Source organism: Anomaloglossus baeobatrachus, chromosome 8 (genome assembly GCF_048569485.1).
Source record: "Anomaloglossus baeobatrachus isolate aAnoBae1 chromosome 8, aAnoBae1.hap1, whole genome shotgun sequence".
In the NCBI taxonomy this organism is placed as follows: domain Eukaryota; kingdom Metazoa; phylum Chordata; class Amphibia; order Anura; family Aromobatidae; genus Anomaloglossus; species Anomaloglossus baeobatrachus.
In genome coordinates this window covers 155524028-155544642 of record NC_134360.1, presented here as the reverse complement: position 1 = coordinate 155544642, position 20615 = coordinate 155524028, and the positions used below count along the sequence as shown (strand labels likewise).

At 48.0% G+C, this 20615-nt stretch overlaps 1 protein-coding gene across 1 annotated transcript in view; it reads right to left on the bottom strand.

The window, feature by feature from the left end:
- Nucleotides 1-20615, bottom strand: part of STXBP3 (syntaxin binding protein 3) — a 164312-nt gene that overhangs the window by 135592 nt on the left and 8105 nt on the right. Inside the window, exon 2 of the mRNA XM_075320950.1 lies at nucleotides 6713-6762. Within this exon, the coding sequence (XP_075177065.1) occupies nucleotides 6713-6762 (50 nt within the window). The remainder of the gene's footprint in view (nucleotides 1-6712; nucleotides 6763-20615) is intronic.

The following is a 20615-nucleotide window of genomic DNA, read 5'->3' as shown; positions in this document are numbered from 1 at the left end:
GGTGAAATGCATGCTCATTTGGGTTAAGATCTGGTGATTGACTTGGCCATTGCAGAATGTTCCACTTTTTTGCACTCATGAACTCCTGGGTAGCTTTGGCTGTATGCTTGGGGTCATTGTCCATCTGTACTATGAAGCGCCGTCCGATCAACTTTGCGGCATTTGGCTGAATCTGGGCTGAACGTATATTCCGGTACACTTCAGAATTCATCCGGCTACTCTTGTCTGCTGTTATGTCATCAATAAACACAAGTGACCCAGTGCCATTGAAAACCATGCATGCCCATGCCATCACGTTGCCTCCACCATGTTTTACAGAGGATGTGGTGTGCCTTGGATCATGTGCCGTTCCCTTTCTTCTCCAAACTTTTTTCTTCCCATCATTCTGGTACAGGTTGATCTTTGTCTCATCTGTCCATAGAATACTTTTCCAGAACTGAGCTGGCTTCATGAGGTGTTTTTCAGCAAATTTAACTCTGGCCTGTCTATTTTTGGAATTGATGAATGGTTTGCATCTAGATGTGAACCCTTTGTATTTACTTTCATGGAGTCTTCTCTTTACTGTTGACTTAGAGACAGATACACCTACTTCACTGAGAGTGTTCTGGACTTCAGTTGATGTTGTGAACAGGTTCTTCTTCATCAAAGAAAGTATGCGGCAATCATCCACCACTGTTGTCATCCGTGGACGCCCAGGCCTTTTTGAGTTCCCAAGTTCACCAATCAATTCCTTTTTTCTCAGAATGTACCCGACTGTTTATTTTGCTACTCCAAGCATGTCTGCTATCTCTCTGATGGATTTGTTCTTTTTTTTCAGCCTCAGGATGTTCTGCTTCACCTCAATTGAGAGTTCCTTAGACCGCATGTTGTCTGGTCACAGCAACAGCTTCCAAATGCAAAACCATACACCTGTAATCAACCCCAGACCTTTTAACTACTTCATTGATTACAGGTTAACGAGGGAGACACCTTCAGAGTTAATTGCAGCCCTTAGAGTCCCTTGTCCAATTATTTTTGGTCCCTTTAAAAAGAGGAGGCTATGCATTACAGAGCTATGATTCCTAAACCCTTTCTCCGATTTGGATGTGAAAACTCTCATATTGCAGCTGGGAGTGTGCACTTTCAGCCCATATTATATATATAATTGTATTTCTGAACATGTTTTTGTAAACAGCTAAAATAACAAAACTTGTGTCACTGTCCAAATATTTCTGGACCTAACTGTATTTCCTACATTCTGGTATATTTGTCCCCATCATGGCCCCATCCTGGTAAATGTACCTCAACCTGGTAAATGTACCCCATTCTGGCATGTTCCCCCATGCTGGCAAATGTACCCCATCCTGACATATTGCCCATCCTTGTAAATGTTCCCCCATCCCGGCATGTACCCCATTCCTGGTAAATGTCCTCCATCCTGGTAAATGTTCCCAATCCTGGTTAATGTACCCCATCCAGTTAAATGTCCCCCTTCCTAGCATGTACCCCCATCCTGGTAAATGTCCACCTTCCTGGTAAATGTTCCCAATCCTGGTTAATGTACCCCCATCCAGGTAAATGTCCCCCTTCCTAGCATGTACCCCATTCCTGGTAAATGTCCACCTTCCTGGCTTGTTCCCCTTCCTGGTAAATGTTACCCATCCTGGTAAATATTCACCTTCCTGGTAAATGTACCCTATCGTGGCATGTTTTCTCCATCCAGGCATGCATGATGCATGTTTTCCCCATGCTAGCATGCATGTCCCCCCCCCCCCCCTGGCATGCATGTTTCCCCCCCCCATGCTGCCATGTGTGTCCCCCCCCCCCCATGCTGCCATGTGTGTCCCCCCCCCCATGCTGCCATGTGTGTTCCCCCCCCCCCCATGCTGCCATGTGTGTTCCCCCCCCCCCCCATGCTGCCATGTGTGCCCCCCCCCCCCCCATGCTGCCATGTGTGCCCCCCCCCCCCCCATGCTGCCATGTGTGTTCCCCCCCCCCCATGCTGCCATGTGTGTTCCCCCCCCCCATGCTGCCATGTGTGTTCCCCCCCCCCCATGCTGCCATGTGTGTTCCCCCCCCCCATGCTGCCATGTGTGTTCCCCCCCCCATGCTGCCATGTGTGTTCCCCCCCCCATGCTGCCATGTGTGTTCCCCCCCCCATGCTGCCATGTGTGTTCCCCCCCCCATGCTGCCATGTGTGTCCCCCCCCCCATGCTGCCATGTGTGTTCCCCCCCCCCCATGCTGCCATGTGTGTTCCCCCCCCCCCCATGCTGCCATGTGTGTTCCCCCCCCCCCCATGCTGCCATGTGTGTTCCCCCCCCCCCATGCTGCCATGTGTGTTCCCCCCCCCCCCATGCTGCCATGTGTGTTCCCCCCCCCCCCATGCTGCCATGTGTGTCCCCCCCCCATGCTGCCATGTGTGTCCCCCCCCCCCCATGCTGCCATGTGTGTTCCCCCCCCCCATGCTGCCATGTGTGTTCCCCCCCCCCCCATGCTGCCATGTGTGTTCCCCCCCCCATGCTGCCATGTGTGTTCCCCCCCCCCCATGCTGCCATGTGTGTTCCCCCCCCCCCCCATGCTGCCATGTGTGTTCCCCCCCCCCCCATACTGCCATGTGTGTCCCCCCCCCCCCATACTGGCATGTGTGTTCCCCCCCCCCATGCTGGCATGTGTGTTCCCCCCCCCCATGCTGGCATGTATGTTATCCCCCATGCTGGCACTGGCCCCCTCATACCCACCTTGGCACAGCCGCACACACATATATATATCACCTAGGCAACAGACCTGCGGCCTGGGAGAGGAGGAGTGTCAGAGCGAGGAGAAATGTCTCCTCCGCTCCAACACAGCTTTGATCTGCCGGCGCCACCGCACCAGCAGATCAAAGCGGCAGGATCAGGCGACAGCACGCGTGCCAGCAGAATGGGCTCTCCGTTCCCCTGGTGGCACGCGTGCCATAGGTTCTCCATCACTGGTATATACAGTACAAAGTCTTTGCACCTTCTACACTTGTATCTGGCTCTGATTGTCAAGGTTGGGAATTTAGGAAAAACCGCAAATTGGATTTTTCAGGGTCACAGAGACGGAGTTCAAATCGATCTGCGCAGATGTATGTATGAGGAACAATAACCACACAGAGACGTGTCTCTATTCAGGAGAACCTCAATGGTCTTCTGATCCGTATATTATAAAATACACACAGTTATTCACTTCAACATTGTCCCTGATTGATCAAAGATAACCAGCAATGTTCATATAGTAATAATAATAATAATTTTATTCATTTATATAGCGCTATTAATTCCACAGCGCTTTACATACATTAAGTAAGTCATTAGCCTGTTTCTGGCTTCCTAATACCAGCTTAAACCAGCTACTGAATACTTCTTTGATAACACATTGCTGAGCAAGAATGAGGAGTCAACCTCCCACATCTCACATCCCATATCTCACATGGTGAGAACTGATTACAGATTCTTTCAGTATATTCTAAATACCTCTTTGTTCATTTTGGCTTGATTATTTAGTTAACACATTCCTGATCACACATCTTAAAGTTATAATGGCGTCTATGCGATTGTCATACAGATAATTACACAACGACATCTATGCTTTGATTATTTACACACACACAGATAATCTTATTACATCTGGACAAATGGCCTATTGCCCAGCAGGCCTACCCTCACATGATCACATCCGCTGGTAGAGGCCATCATAGATTCTGCCTGATCTTAAGAACGTTTACTGCCGTATGCAGCAGAATTACTCTCAAAAAAGGACCATTATACCCAACAATACTTTGATTTCCACAAAACAAATATGAATATCCCCTTAAAAGAGGAAAATGTCAACATGTTTTGGCTTATTTAATCTGAGAACAATATAATGTAGGAGCAGCGGTCTTTATTCCAGTGATGTGTCACTTATTAGGTTGTGTGATGTAGTGTTTTTTTCAGCAGCAGTCTGTCACTACAGTACTTGTCAAGTGCAAGGCAGTACAGCTAATCTGTGTAAGCTTGTGACCATCACTGATTGGCAGCTTTCTGTCTACACTGTCAGCAAGCTGCCAATCAGTGATGTGGGTGGAGTTATACAGAGCTCCGCATTCATAGTACTGCTATATCTACAGCAAAGAATGCTGAGAGGTTATCAAAATTGAACCATGCATCAAAGTGACAAGGCTGGAATAAGGCTCCCTGCCCTACATTATGCTGTGCTCAGATTTCATTACAAAAACTGCTTACAGATTCCCTTTAATTGTAAAACCGATTTATTTTCAACAATAGTCCTAATGATCAGCTATCAGTGATCAAAGGAGCTGTTAAAGGGAATCTGTCACCAGGTTTTCGCCACCTAATCTGAGAGCAGCATAATGTAGAGACGGAGACCCTGATTCCAGCAGTGTTTCACATAATGGGCTGCTTAGTGTAGTTTTGATAAAATCACTGTATAATCAGCAGATGATTATCATTAGAGGACTACTTGGCGTGCTGCAGGTAGTCCAGCATATTCATGAGCTCTGTATAACTGCTAGATTTGTAGCAGAGAAAACAGTGATTTTATAAATAGGACAGTAAATAGCTCAGAAGTGCCATCTCTGGAATCCGTGTCTCTACAATAAAGCGGCTCTCAGATGAGGTAACAAAAACCTGGTGACAGATTCCCTTTAAGTACCGGATTTTAGGACTATAAGACGCACCCTGGTTTTAGAGGGGGAAAATAGGAAAATAAAATTTTATGGAACAAGTGTGATCATGATACACTTATGGGGCGAAGATCTGCTGCTGACACTGTTATAGGGGTAATGTCCCCAAATTCTCTACTAAAATACCCCATCCTGCTATATACCCCCATCCTGCTAAATACCCCCATCCTGCTATATGGCCTGCATCCTGTGGCACACAAACAATAAACGTTTATACTCACCTTTCCTCACTCCAGCAGCATCACTTGTCTTCTTGTCTGTTGCAGCAGCAGTGCTGCTGACCTGTGTAGAGCAGTCACGGTACCCTGCAGCATCGCAATGTCCTCCTGCCTGCTGATGTGTGTGGAGACTAGCGGTACGGACAGCGATGACGTCATTCCTTTGCTCACCGCTCTCTACACAGCTCAGCGGGCCGGCAGACAAGAGGACATTGCAATACTGCAGGGAATGGTGAGTATACTGATTCACTGCACCCCACGCTATGAATATAGCCACACATGATCACTCCAGGCTGTAGTTGCCAGGGGTGATCAAGCGTGCCGGCCGCCAATTATGCGTGCATCCCCTGCCCACCTGTCAGCGCTAGCTTCAGCACTGATAGATGATAGGCGTGCATATGAAATGAGCGGGCCCACGTGGTCACGGCAGGCGCTGCTACAGCCTGCTCGTGCCGCCGATGACCCGCTCCACCGCAGCAACCTCACTCCCCGCAGCCATGCCCTACATTCAGACTATAAGACGCACCCCCCACTTTCCCCCAACATTTGGAGGGGGGGTGCGTCTTATAGTCCGAAAAATACGGGGTAGTTCATAAATACAATATAGAGCGAGAGTATGGGAGAGTCTGTCACCACGTGGAGATTCCTCCTGTTCAATATCATCCCACCACACCCATAAGATTACATCAGGCTAATAGCATCCATAGGGCAGCACGGTGGCTCAGTGGTTGGCATTGCAGTCTTGCAGAGCTGGGGTCCTTGGTTCAAATCCCACCAAGGACACTATCTGCAAGGAGTTTGTATGTTCTCCCCGTGTTTGCCTGGGTTTCCTCTGGGTTCTCCGGTTTCCTCCCACACTCCAAAGACATACTGATAGGAAATTTAGATTGTGAGCCCCAATGGGGACAGTATTGCTGATGTATGTAAAGCGCTGTGGAATTAATAGTGCTGTATAAATGAATAAATTAATTATTATTATTATTATTATGTATGCCTTTGATTTCAATTGCTGACCAATTAGTTAATCCACAGATTATACATTGTTCCTGGGACTCCAGAAAGCACAACACTATGACCTGCTAGTGTTAGGTTTGGGGGCCACTATTTGGCTCATATGGCTGATGATGGCCACAGTCTGGATGGATGTCTGTGCATCCAACCACCATAAAAAGCCACTGTAAAAACAAAAGTTTGCCCAGTATACTGACAATATATAAGAAAGTCAAGTCTGTAGCTCTATGCTATGTATTTAAATAAATGGTATGCTGACGCCTATCAGAGGCCAAAAATATACATTGTTGGCCTTCATTGGCAAATGAAAACCTAGGAGACCTTTAAAAATATATGACAGAAATGCACTTGCAGTGTACTTATGACAAACTGCACAAACACCATGTGCACTTAGTCTCAGACAGACCCATGATTAGAAATAGGGCCTCACAATAGCAACTACTGCACATGGCAAAAGGGGCTCTATTATACAGTAACGCATGTATGGGTGGGGGGCGACTCATCTTTCTCCATGTACTGTATTACAAACTTGGGCTCTGGAATCTCGCAGATAATATTGACACTATCACATAATATCCAGTTACCATTTTCCTCCCCAAGCGTCCCACAAATTCTCCATCTATTATTGCTACTGTTTTATATTTGCATATACAGAATAAAGAGACCTTTGTCTAAAAGAGGTAGACTCCTTAGGTACAACTTTTGCATAAAGGTTACATTTTATGTTCATGTAATTTTTATGCCCTTAAAACAAGTTTAGGAAAAAAAAAAAAAAAAAAAAGCACATCCCCAGCTTACCTTCCATTCCCCTTCCTTTCTACAGTCATCCAGGACTTCTGTTTTGATCTCTAAAATACACAAATACAATAAAATTGAGTTTTATCTTTATGCACAAAAATAAAAAAAAAAAAACCAAGAAGACAACTGACCCTTCTCTGCCATTTCTCACTGGTTACAGCCTCATTCAGCCGTTCATGACTTTTCTTTCAAGTAAAAGTATGACCTGTTGTACATCAGTGTTTTGGATCAGATTTTTATCAGACTTTGTTCGGTGTTTCAATTTATTACCATCAGTGCTTCATCATTTTTCTATTTCAAAGTGTTTACTAGATCAGATCATAAAGCAGGTAAAATAATAATAATAATATATTATTATTATTATTATTATTATTATTAATAATAATAATAAAAAAAACCTGGAGGACAAATGTTTCAATAGATGTTCAATAATAACAATAAAAGCAAACAAAAGGAATGATCAGATTAGGAATCAGAATATTATAGTAGTAACAATACATAAAAAAAAAAAAAAAAAAAAGAAACCAAAAATGTTTTTTGGGCGTTATTATTAGAGATAACCCGTTGACGTTCAGGTTGGCGAGTTCAGCCGGACTGTAGATAAAGTTCAGTTTTGGACCCGTACGTGACCTGAACCCCAATGGAAGTCACTGATTGGGTAGAGACCCCAACTGCCCACTTACAGCCAGCCATAAACAAATCACTTCCGGGGTCAAGTGGGTGAGGTTTCCATTAGTTTCATTTTTATTTGTACACAATACATCTGATCATGCAGTTGTTACCCCCAGTGCGAGCATGCAAGTGGCTTGCACTGGGCCGAGCACAGCGATGCTCACTCATGTGGTTTTCATACGTAAAGCGTGCAATCTCCAAAGAGACAGAATCGGATCACACTGCTGGCTCCCCGAGGACACTCTGATCGGAGGGTCATTACCATAATCCAGCAGATCCTCTTGCAGAAGAGAATCTACAGTTTTGTGACTCCTGCATTAAGATGTTTTACTCCAGAATCCTGGTGTAACGACCTGAGAGGGCTGTTCACTACTCAATCCATAGATTCGCTTTCAGTAAAATAACATACTCACCTCCAGTGCAGTTTCAGTGGTAGCAGCACTGGCTCTCCCAGGGATCACGAGATCCCCAAGATCAATCACAGCTGGCAGCTCTCCGTCGGCCAAATCAGAAGCGTGATCTGAGGCTGCCCTCCTACTCCCTTCAGATGTCAATTACATCAGTTGGAGACAAGAGCGAAGCAGACGCTGAATGGCAGAAAGGGTAATGTGATACCCAAGAACGGCAGTGCTGGAATGGTGCTGACAATGGCACTGCTGTCGAGTGATTTTATTTCACGCAGGGCAAATATAGGGTCTGAGAGGGTTTTCTGATTACTGGACAACCACTCACAGTCATCCAGGACTTTGTTATTTTTGTGTAAGGGGCTAAGAACTAAAAGGCAGGTAGTTGCCAATTACTTGTCTGTTCTGAACGGGGGTGGTCTCTGGTGGCAAAGCCGGCGATTCCTCCGCTTTCTTATCAACAGAGCAGACTCTTTTCTGCTCTGTTCACAGGGCGTCACTGCCGGCATTATGCTGATTGACTATAGCTGCCTGTAGTTTGATAGCTGGCTCCCCACTGCCTATCAAAAGGTCACTGGCAGCGACGTCCCAACAGAGGCATGTAATGACTGACAGTTTGTTCTCCTGATCTACATGTCTCATACTGGAAACACTGCCTTTCATATAATATAAGCTCTGGAGACAGATTCTCAGGGAGAGGTGTCCGGCCCATAGATCTTATCAGCTCATTAACCTTCGTCAGGCTGCATAATTTTACAACGTTAACAGCGACCCCTTATCTCGGAAGGGGGTGGAGATATTTTATTGAAATTTGGCCAATATATTCTGGACCAAAACTGCTGAGATGTCACGAAATTTCAGCCCTCTACGCCTTTTGGAAAAAAAAAATTTTATTGAAATTTTAAAACAGAATAGTTACAATTGTACCTATTCAGCCGGACAAAGGTTAAATATTAAGAAAAACATGGATTTATCTGGAATATATAAAAAAAAAAAAAAAAAAAAAAAATCAGATCGCAGAAATCAAGGTGTCTTTATATTCCACTTTCTAGGACCTATATATCCATATATATGGCTTAGGAGGGTTGATCTTACGAACAGATGGGTCTGTGTGCGAGACAGAAGCGGCTACCCATTATGATGTAAGTGTAAGTAGGACCAGAACAAGGCACGATAGACTTGCATTGTAGTAGCCACTTCGGTGTCGCATATAAAAACTAAAGGGGATATGAATGGCAAAAATGGCAGCATTACACTTATAGTAAAAAATGTGTAAAATACAATAGGGTCTTATCAGGATGATATAGCCGATATTTTTTTTTTAAGTGAAATGATTCAATAGACTATAACTATGTACAGTGTGTCCACCCATAACCTGTCTACAACCATTAACTTGAGAACGGCGGCATCTATAGGAATAGAAGTGGTGTCTAGGTATAGTAAAGTAGCCATGCACTACGCAATGAAACCCCTTATATAGCGCCACCAGGTGGAAAACAATGGAGTAAGCATTTTTATCTTGAAAACGGAACAAGATAAAGAAAAAAGTGAATTACAACGTTGCAGGGCATCATCAAGTCAATACGAATTGACACCTTGCATACAGAAATGCTATGATATGAAACCCATGACCCCCGCCCCCCCAAACATTGAATGCTGGTCACGCATATGGCGCTCATTTAACTTTGATGGTCATAGTGGCCACCGTCAGCTGCAATGCACATCTGGACTCTGGACAGCATACTGTATCTTGCTGCACGTTGTGCAGTATGGTAGGTGACACGTTTGCACAAGCATCTGTGATACGTCGTCGTAGGTCCTGCAATGTTGGTGGATGGGTCGCATACACCTGCTGTTTGAGGTGACCTCACAGAAAGAAGTCCAAAGAGGTCAGGTCAGGTGAGCGTGGAGGTCACTCCACGCAGCCACCATACCCAATGACTTGTAGGAGGGTCTCCATGAGGTATCGCTTCACATCCGCAGCCTTGTGAGTTTTACATGGTCTAATCATAGCATTTCTGTATGCAAGGTGTCGATTCGTATTGAATTGATGATGCCCTAGAACTTTGCAATTCACTTTTATTCTCTATCTCGTTCCGTTTTCGAAATAAAAATGCTAAACTGTGGTTTTCCACCAGGTGACGCTATAGGTGCATGGCTACTTTACTATACCTAGACACCACTTCTATGCCTATAGCTGCCGCCGTTCTCAAGTTAATGGCGGTGGACAGGAAATGAGTAGACACACTGTAGTGATCTAGTAAATGACTCCAAAGCTTGAATATATTATATCATCTCAGAAAAGTAAAAAGATTAACCCCTTAAGGAGCAGGCAATTCTTCATATCTTTCTTAGTCTTCAGTTGGCATAGCTGTATGAAGGTTTGTTTGCAAGACAATTTGCAATTGACATTTTTTGGGGGCCTATATTTTATTGTAAGACTATGTTCACATGTTGCGCTTTTGCTGCGTTTTTTCTGCAGCTAATACCTGCTCGCATAGCAGTAAAGAAAAAAAAACAACACAAAAAAACATGGTTTCCAAAAAGCCGGTTTTACTGCATCGTTTGGTGTGTAATATACCAACAGTACATGTTTAAATAAAGATAGTTTCATTCACCAAAAAAGCGGAAGGTGTTGCATTTTTTCACTTTCAATGTTGAAAAAACACTGCAAGAATTGACACGCTGCTTCTGTAAAAAGGAGGCATTTAATTTGCATAAAAAAAACGAAGAAAAAATGCAACATGCGAACATAGCCTAGATGACCTGCTGATGTGATTCTCATGTAAAGTGTGATTGCTTTGTTGAAAAATTCCTGATGTAAAAACAAAAAAAAACAAAAAAAAAAAAAAACCCTGTACTGGCTCTGTGGATGCAGCTGGTGAGAGCTTCTTTGTGAGTTGTGCTGACATTTTCATTGATATCATTCAGGAGCACATACAGTACTTTCATCATTTTCTATTTGTTTTTTAGGAAAATGTAGCTACCAAATAAAAGGGTTTTGTTTTTATTAATCTATGATAGTGTTTAAACATATGGTTAACACATCTAGCATTTTGGTAGACAGAATGTTTACGAGAGCCTTGGTGCTGAATGCTATTTTTTTCCCAGCTCTTGTAAAAGGCACTTTGGCCTGCAATAGCTTGTATTATACACAATGCAAGAAAACTGAAGTCTTCTGGGAAGAATATAGTCCAGGTTTAGAGAAGGGCACAGCCAGGCGTTTGATCGATTCACAGTAAATACACGTGTGCACCATTAGGGGCTCCATTTAAATGGGACCGGTCATGTCCCCATGCCCTGCAACCCCACAGGCTAGTTAAAGGACTGATTAGCATAAGAAAAACAGAGCTTATAAATATATTAAAAAAAAAAAAACACAAGAAAAAAAACAAAACAAAAACACATGGATTTAAGTGAATAACATAAATGGTTGGTTAGGCTGCTTTCACACTATGTTTTTTTAACATGCGTCCTGAACGGTTTTTTAACGCAAAAACGGATCCAGTGCAAATGGGTTTTCATTTCAATGCATTTGCAATGGACTCGCGTCAACATGCGTTCACATGCGTTTTCGTGCGTTATAGTGAGGATCCAGCGACTTGCAGTTTTTTAACTTTTTTCAAAAACGCTACTTGTAGCGTTTTTGAGCTGCGTCCAAATACTGCAAATTGCTGGATCCTGACTATACTGCACGAAATCGCATGTGAACGCTGGCATGCTGATCACAGGATACTGCTTGCTCTCCTGAGCATGCCCAGAAACCAGCCTCGGGTGATCAGTCCCTCTCTCCCCCTCCCTCTCCTCTCTCTCTCTCTCTCTCTCCCCTCCCTCTCCTCTCTCTCCCCCGCCTGAGAGCTGCGGACACTCGTAACCAAGATAAATATTGGGTAACCAAGGAAAGCGCTTCTCTTAGTTACCCGATGTTTACGTTGGTTACGTGTGCAGGGAGCCTAGCAGCTGCAGACGCTCATAACAAAAGATAAATATTGGGTATCCAAGCAAGTTACCCGATGTTTACCTTGGTTACAAGCCTCCGCAGCTGTCAGAAGCCGGCTCCCAGTCTATCACGTTCAGTTCCACTGACTCCCGATCACATGACTCCAATGCCCGCCCATAAACTTAAAGTGACAGGATCCTGCAAAATAACATGCGTTTGCATGCGTTTTTTGCTGTAAAAGCAGGATCCACTCTTACAGCAAAAAAAGTTCATGACGCATATTAAAAAAAACGTAGTGTGAAAGCAGCCTTAGGCAGGGAATTTAGCAATTCATATACAAATATGCTGCTGGGCTAGAGGGCATGAGGGGCATGACAGGTCCCTTTAAGCCACTTTCAGAGATTCACAGCAGCATCTACAGTGCTGGCCAAAAGTATTGGCACCCCTGCAATTCTGTCAGATAATACTCAGTTTCTTCCTGAAAATGATTGCAATCACAAATTCTGTGGTATTATTATCTTCATTTAATTTGTCTTCAATGAAGAGAAAAAAAAATTGTCATAAAGACAAATTGGATATAATTCCACACCAAACATAAAAAAGGGGGTGGACAAAAGTATTGGCACTGTTAAAAATCATGTGATGCTTCTCTAATTTGTGTAATTAACAGCTACTGTAACTTACCTGTGGCACCTAACAGGTGTTGGCAATAACTAAATCACACTTGCAGCCAGCTGACATGGATTAAAGTGGACTCAACCTCTGTCCTGTGTCCTTGTGTGCACCACATTGAGCATGGAGAAAAGAAAGAAGACCAAAGAACTGTCTGAGGACTTGAAAATCCAAATTGTGAGGAAGCATGAGCAATCTCAAGCCTACAAGTCCATCTCCAAAGACTTGAAAGTTCCTGTGTCTACGGTGCGCAGTGTCATCAAGAAGTTTAATGCCCATAGCACTGTGGCTAACCTCCCTAGATGTGGAAGGAAAAGAAATATTGACGAGAGATTTCAACGCAAGATTGTGCGGATGGTGGATAAAGAACCTCAACTAACATCCAAACAAGTTCAAGCTGCCCTGCAGTCCAAGGGTACAACAGTGTCAACCCGTACTATCCGTCGGCGTCTGAATGAAAAGGGACTGTATGGTAGGATAGCCAGGAAGACCCCACTTCTTACCCCGAGACATAGCCAGGCTGGAGTTTGCCAAAACTTACCTGAGAAAGCCTAAAACGTTTTGGAAGAATGTTATCTGGTCAGATGAGACAAAAGTAGAGCTTTTTGGGAAAAGCCATCAACAGAGTTTACAGGGAAAAAAAAAAAAAAAAAAAAAAAAAAAAGAAGAAGAAGAGGCATTCAAAGAAAAGAACACTGTCCCTACAGTCAAACATGGCGGAGGTTCCCTGATGTTTTGGGGTTGCTTTGCTGCCTCTGGCACTGGACTGCTTGACTGTGTGCATGGCATTATGAAGTCTGAAGACAACCAACAAATTTTGCAGCATAATGTAGGGCCCAGTGTGAGAAAGCTGGGTCTCCCTCAGAGGTCATGGGTCTTCCAGCAGAACAATGACCCAAAGCACACTTCAGAAAGCACTAGAAAATGGTTTGATAGAAAGCACTGGAGACTACTAAAGTGGCCAGCAATAAGTCCAGACCTGAGTCCCATAGAACACCTGGGGAGAGATCTCAAAATGGCAGTTTGGAGAAGGCACCCTTCAAATCTCAGGAACCTAGAGCAGTTTTCCAAAGAAGAATGGTCTAAAATTCCAGCAGAGCATTGTAAGAAACTCATTGATGGTTACCGGAAGCGGTTGTTCGCAGTTATTTTGGCTAAATGTTGTGCAACCAAGTATGAGGCTAAAGCCTGCTTTACATGTTACAATTCTGCATACGATATCGTATGCGATCGTAACCGCCCCCATCGTATGTGTGGCACGTTCAATTTTGTGAAATGTGCCGCACAAACGATTAACCCCCGTCACACGTACTTAGCCTTCCATACGACCTCGATTTGGGCGGAGAACGTCCACTTCCTGGAGTGGGAGGGACGTTTGGCGTCACAGCGACGTCACGCGGCAGCCGGCCAATAGAAGCGGAGGGGCGGAGCTGAGCGGGACGTAAACATCCCGCCCACCTTCTTCCTTCCGCATTACCGGCCGGGAGCCGCAGGTAAGATCAGTTCATCATTCCCGGGGTGTCACACACTGCGATGTGTGCTACCTCGTGTACGATGAACAATCTGACGTTCAATCCATGAGGAATGAACAACGTGCATGCGATGAACGTTTTAACGTTCAATCGCACGTAGCTGTTACACACTGGAATGTACCTTACAATGCCGGATGTGCGTCACGACGTGACCCCGCCGACACATTGTAAGATACATTGCAGCGTGTAAAGCTGGCTTAAGGGTGCCAATACTTTTGTCTGGCCCATTTTTGTTGTTTTGTGTGAAATGATCAATGATTTGATTTGTTTCATTCTCTTTTGTGATTTTTCATTGCAAGCAAAATAAATGAAAATAATAATACCAAAGAATTTGTGATTGCAAGCATTTTCAAGAAGAAACTGAGTATTATCTGACAGAATTGCAGGGTTGCCAATACTTTTGGCCAGCAATGTATATTGTTAGCAGCAGAGATTAGGAATCAGCTTTGGATGCGGTTGTGATGCAGATCCCAACTATATCAAATACTCACCATCTACCACATGTGGAGAGAGGAGAGCTGCTGAGCCCCCTCCAACGTGAATATACCGGTATGTCCATATGTTGTAAGGAGTTAAAGAATGCACTGCACTGTAGAGGGGCCAATAGGCACATGGTTATTTACCAGTGAAATGCTCATGCCGATTGGCTGATTGATTCACCCAATCACCGCTGACACCGAGTAGAGTCTGGGATATTTTGTGAGGAATGTGGTTAAAAGTTTAAAAAGCCCCGAGGCCACTGTATCTGTCCTCAACAAGTCTTCATGTTACTGACACATAAGAAAATAACATATGGCTCCTGGAATGAGACGCCACAAAATAAATAAATAAAAAAAAGCTTCCAGGTTCTAAAAGAGGTTTGTTTGGGAAAATATTGATGACCTCTGCACAGAGGAGAACATCAATAGAGCTGGGAACGTTTAAATGACCAGATTCATCGACCGCCTCAATCATCTGCGGCAGCTGACGGGATCCCTGAGAAAACCTCCAGGCCAGTATCCGCGGCTCTTCTTTGGATTAGCCAGCCCGGTATGATATCACTAGTGTCACGGCAGGCTGACTAATCAAAAGAGGAGCCGCAGAAGCCAGTAGGTGAGGAACAGATCCCAGGGATCACGTCCAGCAACCACAGATTACTGACGTGGCCGATAGAACAGCATCTGTTCATCAAAGTCAATATTGGGGGTCCAAAACATAGCACCCCCCAAAGACCAACAGGTATCTGCCCCCGAGGAGGTTGGAGGAAACAACTGAAAAGCACAGTCCTGGTATATGTGTGTAGGGCACGCTGCCATGTTATACCGGTATTTCTGTACCTCTGATCCATCACATACCGTATACATATACAGGGCATGCCCATACTTCACACTGTGTAAAGTGCGCCACCCCTATACACGACCGTGCCCACACTACACCGGAGAGCAGGCTGTACACACACACACACACACACTGAGGGCAGGCTACACACACACACACTGAGGGCAGTCTGCACACACACACACACACACACACACACACACACACACACACACACACACACTGAGGGCAGGCTGCACACACACACACACACACTGAGGGCAGGCTACACACACACACACACACACACACTGAGGGCAGGCTGCACACACACACACACACACACACACACACACACACACACACAGTGAAGGCAGGCTGCACACACACACTGAGGGCAGGCTACACACACACACACTGAGGGCAGGCTACACACACACACACACACACACACACACACACACACTGAGGGCAGGCTGCACACACACACACACACACTGAGGGCAGGCTGCACACACACAAACACACACACACACTGAGGGCAGTCTGCACACACACACACACACACACTGAGGGCAGGCTGCACACACACACACACACACACACACACTGAGGGCAGGCTGCACACACACACACACACTGAGGGCAGGCTACACACACACACACACTGAGGGCAGGCTGCACACACACACACACTGAGGGCAGGCTACACACACACACACACACACACTGAGGGCAGGCTGCACACACACAAACACACACACACACTGAGGGCAGTCTACACACACACACACTGAGGGCAGGCTGCACACACACACACACACACACACACACACACACTGAGGGCAGGCTGCATGCACACACTGAGGGCAGGCTGCACACACACACACACACACACACACACACTGAGGGCAGGCTGCACACACACACACACACACACTGAGGGCAGGCTACACACACACACACACACACACACACTGAGGGCAGGCTGCATGCACACACACACACACACACACACACACTGAGGGCAGGCTACGCACACACACACACACACTGAGGGCAGGCTGCACACACACACACACACACTGAGGGCAGGCTGCACACACACACACACACACACACACACACACTGAGGGCAGGCTACACACACACACACTGAGGGCAGTCTGCACACACACACACTGAGGGCAGGCTGCATGCACACACTGAGGGCAGGCTGCACACACACACACACACACACACACACACACTGAGGGCAGGCTGCACACACACACACACACACACACACTGAGGGCAGGCTGCACACACACACACACACACTGAGGGCAGGCTGCACACACACACACACACACACACACACTGAGGGCAGGCTGCACACACACACACACACACACACACACACTGAGGGCAGGCTGCACACACACACACACACACACACTGAGGGCAAGCTGCACACACACACACACACACACTGAGGGCAGGCTGCACACACACACACTGAGGGCAGGCTACACACACACACACACACACACACACTGAGGGCAGGCTACACACACACACACACACACTGAGGGCAGGCTGCACACACACACACACACACTGAGGGCAGGCTGCACACACACACACACACACACAGACACTGAGGGCAGGCTGCACACACACACACACACACACACACACACACACACACTGAGGGCAGTCTGCGCACACACACACACACACACTGAGGGCAGTCTGCACACACACACACACACACTGAGGGCAAGCTGCACACACACACACACTGAGGGCACGCTGCACACACACACACACTGAGGGCAGGCTGCATGCACACACACACACACACACACTGAGGGCAGGCTACACACACACACTGAGGGCAGGCTGCGCACACACACACACACTGAGGGCAGGCTACACACACACACTGAGGGCAGGCTGCACACACACACTGAGGGCAGGCTGCACAAACACACTGAGGGCAGGCTGCACACACACACTGAGGGCAGGCTGCACACACACACTGAGGGCAGGCTGCACACACACACTGAGGGCAGGCTGCACACACACACACACTGAGGGCAGGCTGCACACACACACACACACACACACACACACTGAGGGCAGGCTGCACACACACACACACACTGAGGGGGCAGGCTACACACACACACACACACACACACACTGAGGGCAGGCTGCACACACACACACACACACACTGAGGGCAGGCTGCACACACACACACACACACACACACACACACAGTGAAGGCAGGCTGCACACACACACACACACACACACTGAGGGCAGGCTACACACACACACACACTGAGGGCAGGCTACACACACACACACACACACACTGAGGGCAGGCTGCACACACACACACTGAGGGCAGGCTGCACACACACACACACACACTGAGGGCAGGCTGCACTCACACACACACACACACACACTGAGGGCAGTCTGCACACACACACACACACTGAGGGCAGGCTGCACACACACACACACACACACACACACACACACACACACACACTGAGGGCAGGCTGCATGCACACACTGAGGGCAGGCTGCACGCACACACTGAGGGCAGGCTGCACGCACACACACACACACACACACTGAGGGCAGGCTGCACACACACACACACACACACACTGAGGGCAGTCTGCACGCACACACACACACACACACACACACACACACACTGAGGGCAGTCTGCACGCACACACACACACACACACACACACACACACTGAGGGCAGTCTGCACGCACACACACACACACACACACACACACACACACACACTGAGGGCAGGCTGCACACACACACACACACACACACACACTGAGGGCAGGCTGCACACACACACACACTGAGGGCAGGCTGCACACACACACACACTGAGGGCAGGCTGCACACACACACACTGAGGGCAGGCTGCACACACACACACTGAGGGCAGGCTGCACACACACACACTGAGGGCAGGCTGCACACACACACACTGAGGGCAGGCTGCACACACACACACTGAGGGCAGGCTGCACACACACACACTGAGGGCAGGCTGCACACACACACACTGAGGGCAGGCTGCACACACACACTGAGGGCAGGCTGCACACACACACTGAGGGCAGGCTGCACACACACACTGAGGGCAGGCTGCACACACACACTGAGGGCAGGCTGCACACACACACTGAGGGCAGGCTGCACACACACACTGAGGGCAGGCTGCACACACACACTGAGGGCAGGCTGCACACACACACTGAGGGCAGGCTACACACACACACTGAGGGCAGGCTACACACACACACTGAGGGCAGGCTACACACACACACTGAGGGCAGGCTACACACACACACTGAGGGCAGGCTACACACACACACTGAGGGCAGGCTACACACACACACTGAGGGCAGGCTACACACACACACTGAGGGCAGGCTACACACACACACTGAGGGCAGGCTACACACACACACTGAGGGCAGGCTACACACACACACTGAGGGCAGGCTACACACACACACTGAGGGCAGGCTACACACACACACACTGAGGGCAGGCTACACACACACACTGAGGGCAGGCTACACACACACACTGAGGGCAGGCTACACACACACACTGAGGGCAGGCTACACACACACACTGAGGGCAGGCTACACACACACACTGAGGGCAGGCTACACACACACACTGAGGGCAGGCTACACACACACACTGAGGGCAGGCTACACACACACACACTGAGGGCAGGCTACACACACACACTGAGGGCAGGCTACACACACACACTGAGGGCAGGCTACACACACACACTGAGGGCAGGCTACACACACACACTGAGGGCAGGCTACACACACACACTGAGGGCAGGCTACACACACACACTGAGGGCAGGCTACACACACACACTGACGGCAGGCTACACACACACACTGACGGCAGGCTACACACACACACTGAGGGCAGGCTACACACACACACTGAGGGCAGGCTACACACACACACTGAGGGCAGGCTACACACACACACTGAGGGCAGGCTACACACACACACTGAGGGCAGGCTACACACACACACTGAGGGCAGGCTACACACACACACTGAGGGCAGGCTACACACACACACTGAGGGCAGGCTACACACACACACACTGAGGGCAGGCTACACACACACACACTGAGGGCAGGCTACACACACACACTGAGGGCAGGCTACACACACACACTGAGGGCAGGCTACACACACACACTGAGGGCAGGCTACACACACACAGTGAGGGCAGGCTACACACACACAGTGAGGGCAGGCTACACACACACACTGAGGGCAGGCTACACACACACAGTGAGGGCAGGCTACACACACACACTGAGGGCAGGCTACACACACACACTGAGGGCAGGCTACACACACACACTGAGGGCAGGCTACACACACACACTGAGGGCAGGCTACACACACACACTGAGGGCAGGCTACACACACACACACTGAGGGCAGGCTACACACACACACACACTGAGGGCAGGCTACACACACACACACACTGAGGGCAGGCTACACACACACACACTGAGGGCAGGCTACACACACACACACACACTGAGGGCAGGCTACACACACACACACTGAGGGCAGGCTACACACACACACACTGAGGGCAGGCTACACACACACACACTGAGGGCAGGCTACACACACACACACTGAGGGCAGGCTACACACACACACACTGAGGGCAGGCTACACACACACACACTGAGGGCAGGCTACACACACACACACTGAGGGCAGGCTACACACACACACACACACTGAGGGCAGGCTACACACACACACACACTGAGGGCAGGCTACACACACACTGAGGGCAGGCTACACACACACTGAGGGCAGGCTACACACACACTGAGGGCAGGCTACACACACACTGAGGGCAGGCTACACACACACACACTGAGGGCAGGCTACACACACACACACTGAGGGCAGGCTACACACACACACTGAGGGCAGGCTACACACACACACTGAGGGCAGGCTACACACACACACACTGAGGGCAGGCTACACACACACACACTGAGGGCAGGCTACACACACACACACTGAGGGCAGGCTACACACACACACACTGAGGGCAGGCTACACACACACACACTGAGGGCAGGCTACACACACACACACTGAGGGCAGGCTACACACACACACACTGAGGGCAGGCTACACACACACACACTGAGGGCAGGCTACACACACACTGAGGGCAGGCTACACACACACTGAGGGCAGGCTACACACACACACACTGAGGGCAGGCTACACACACACACACTGAGGGCAGGCTACACA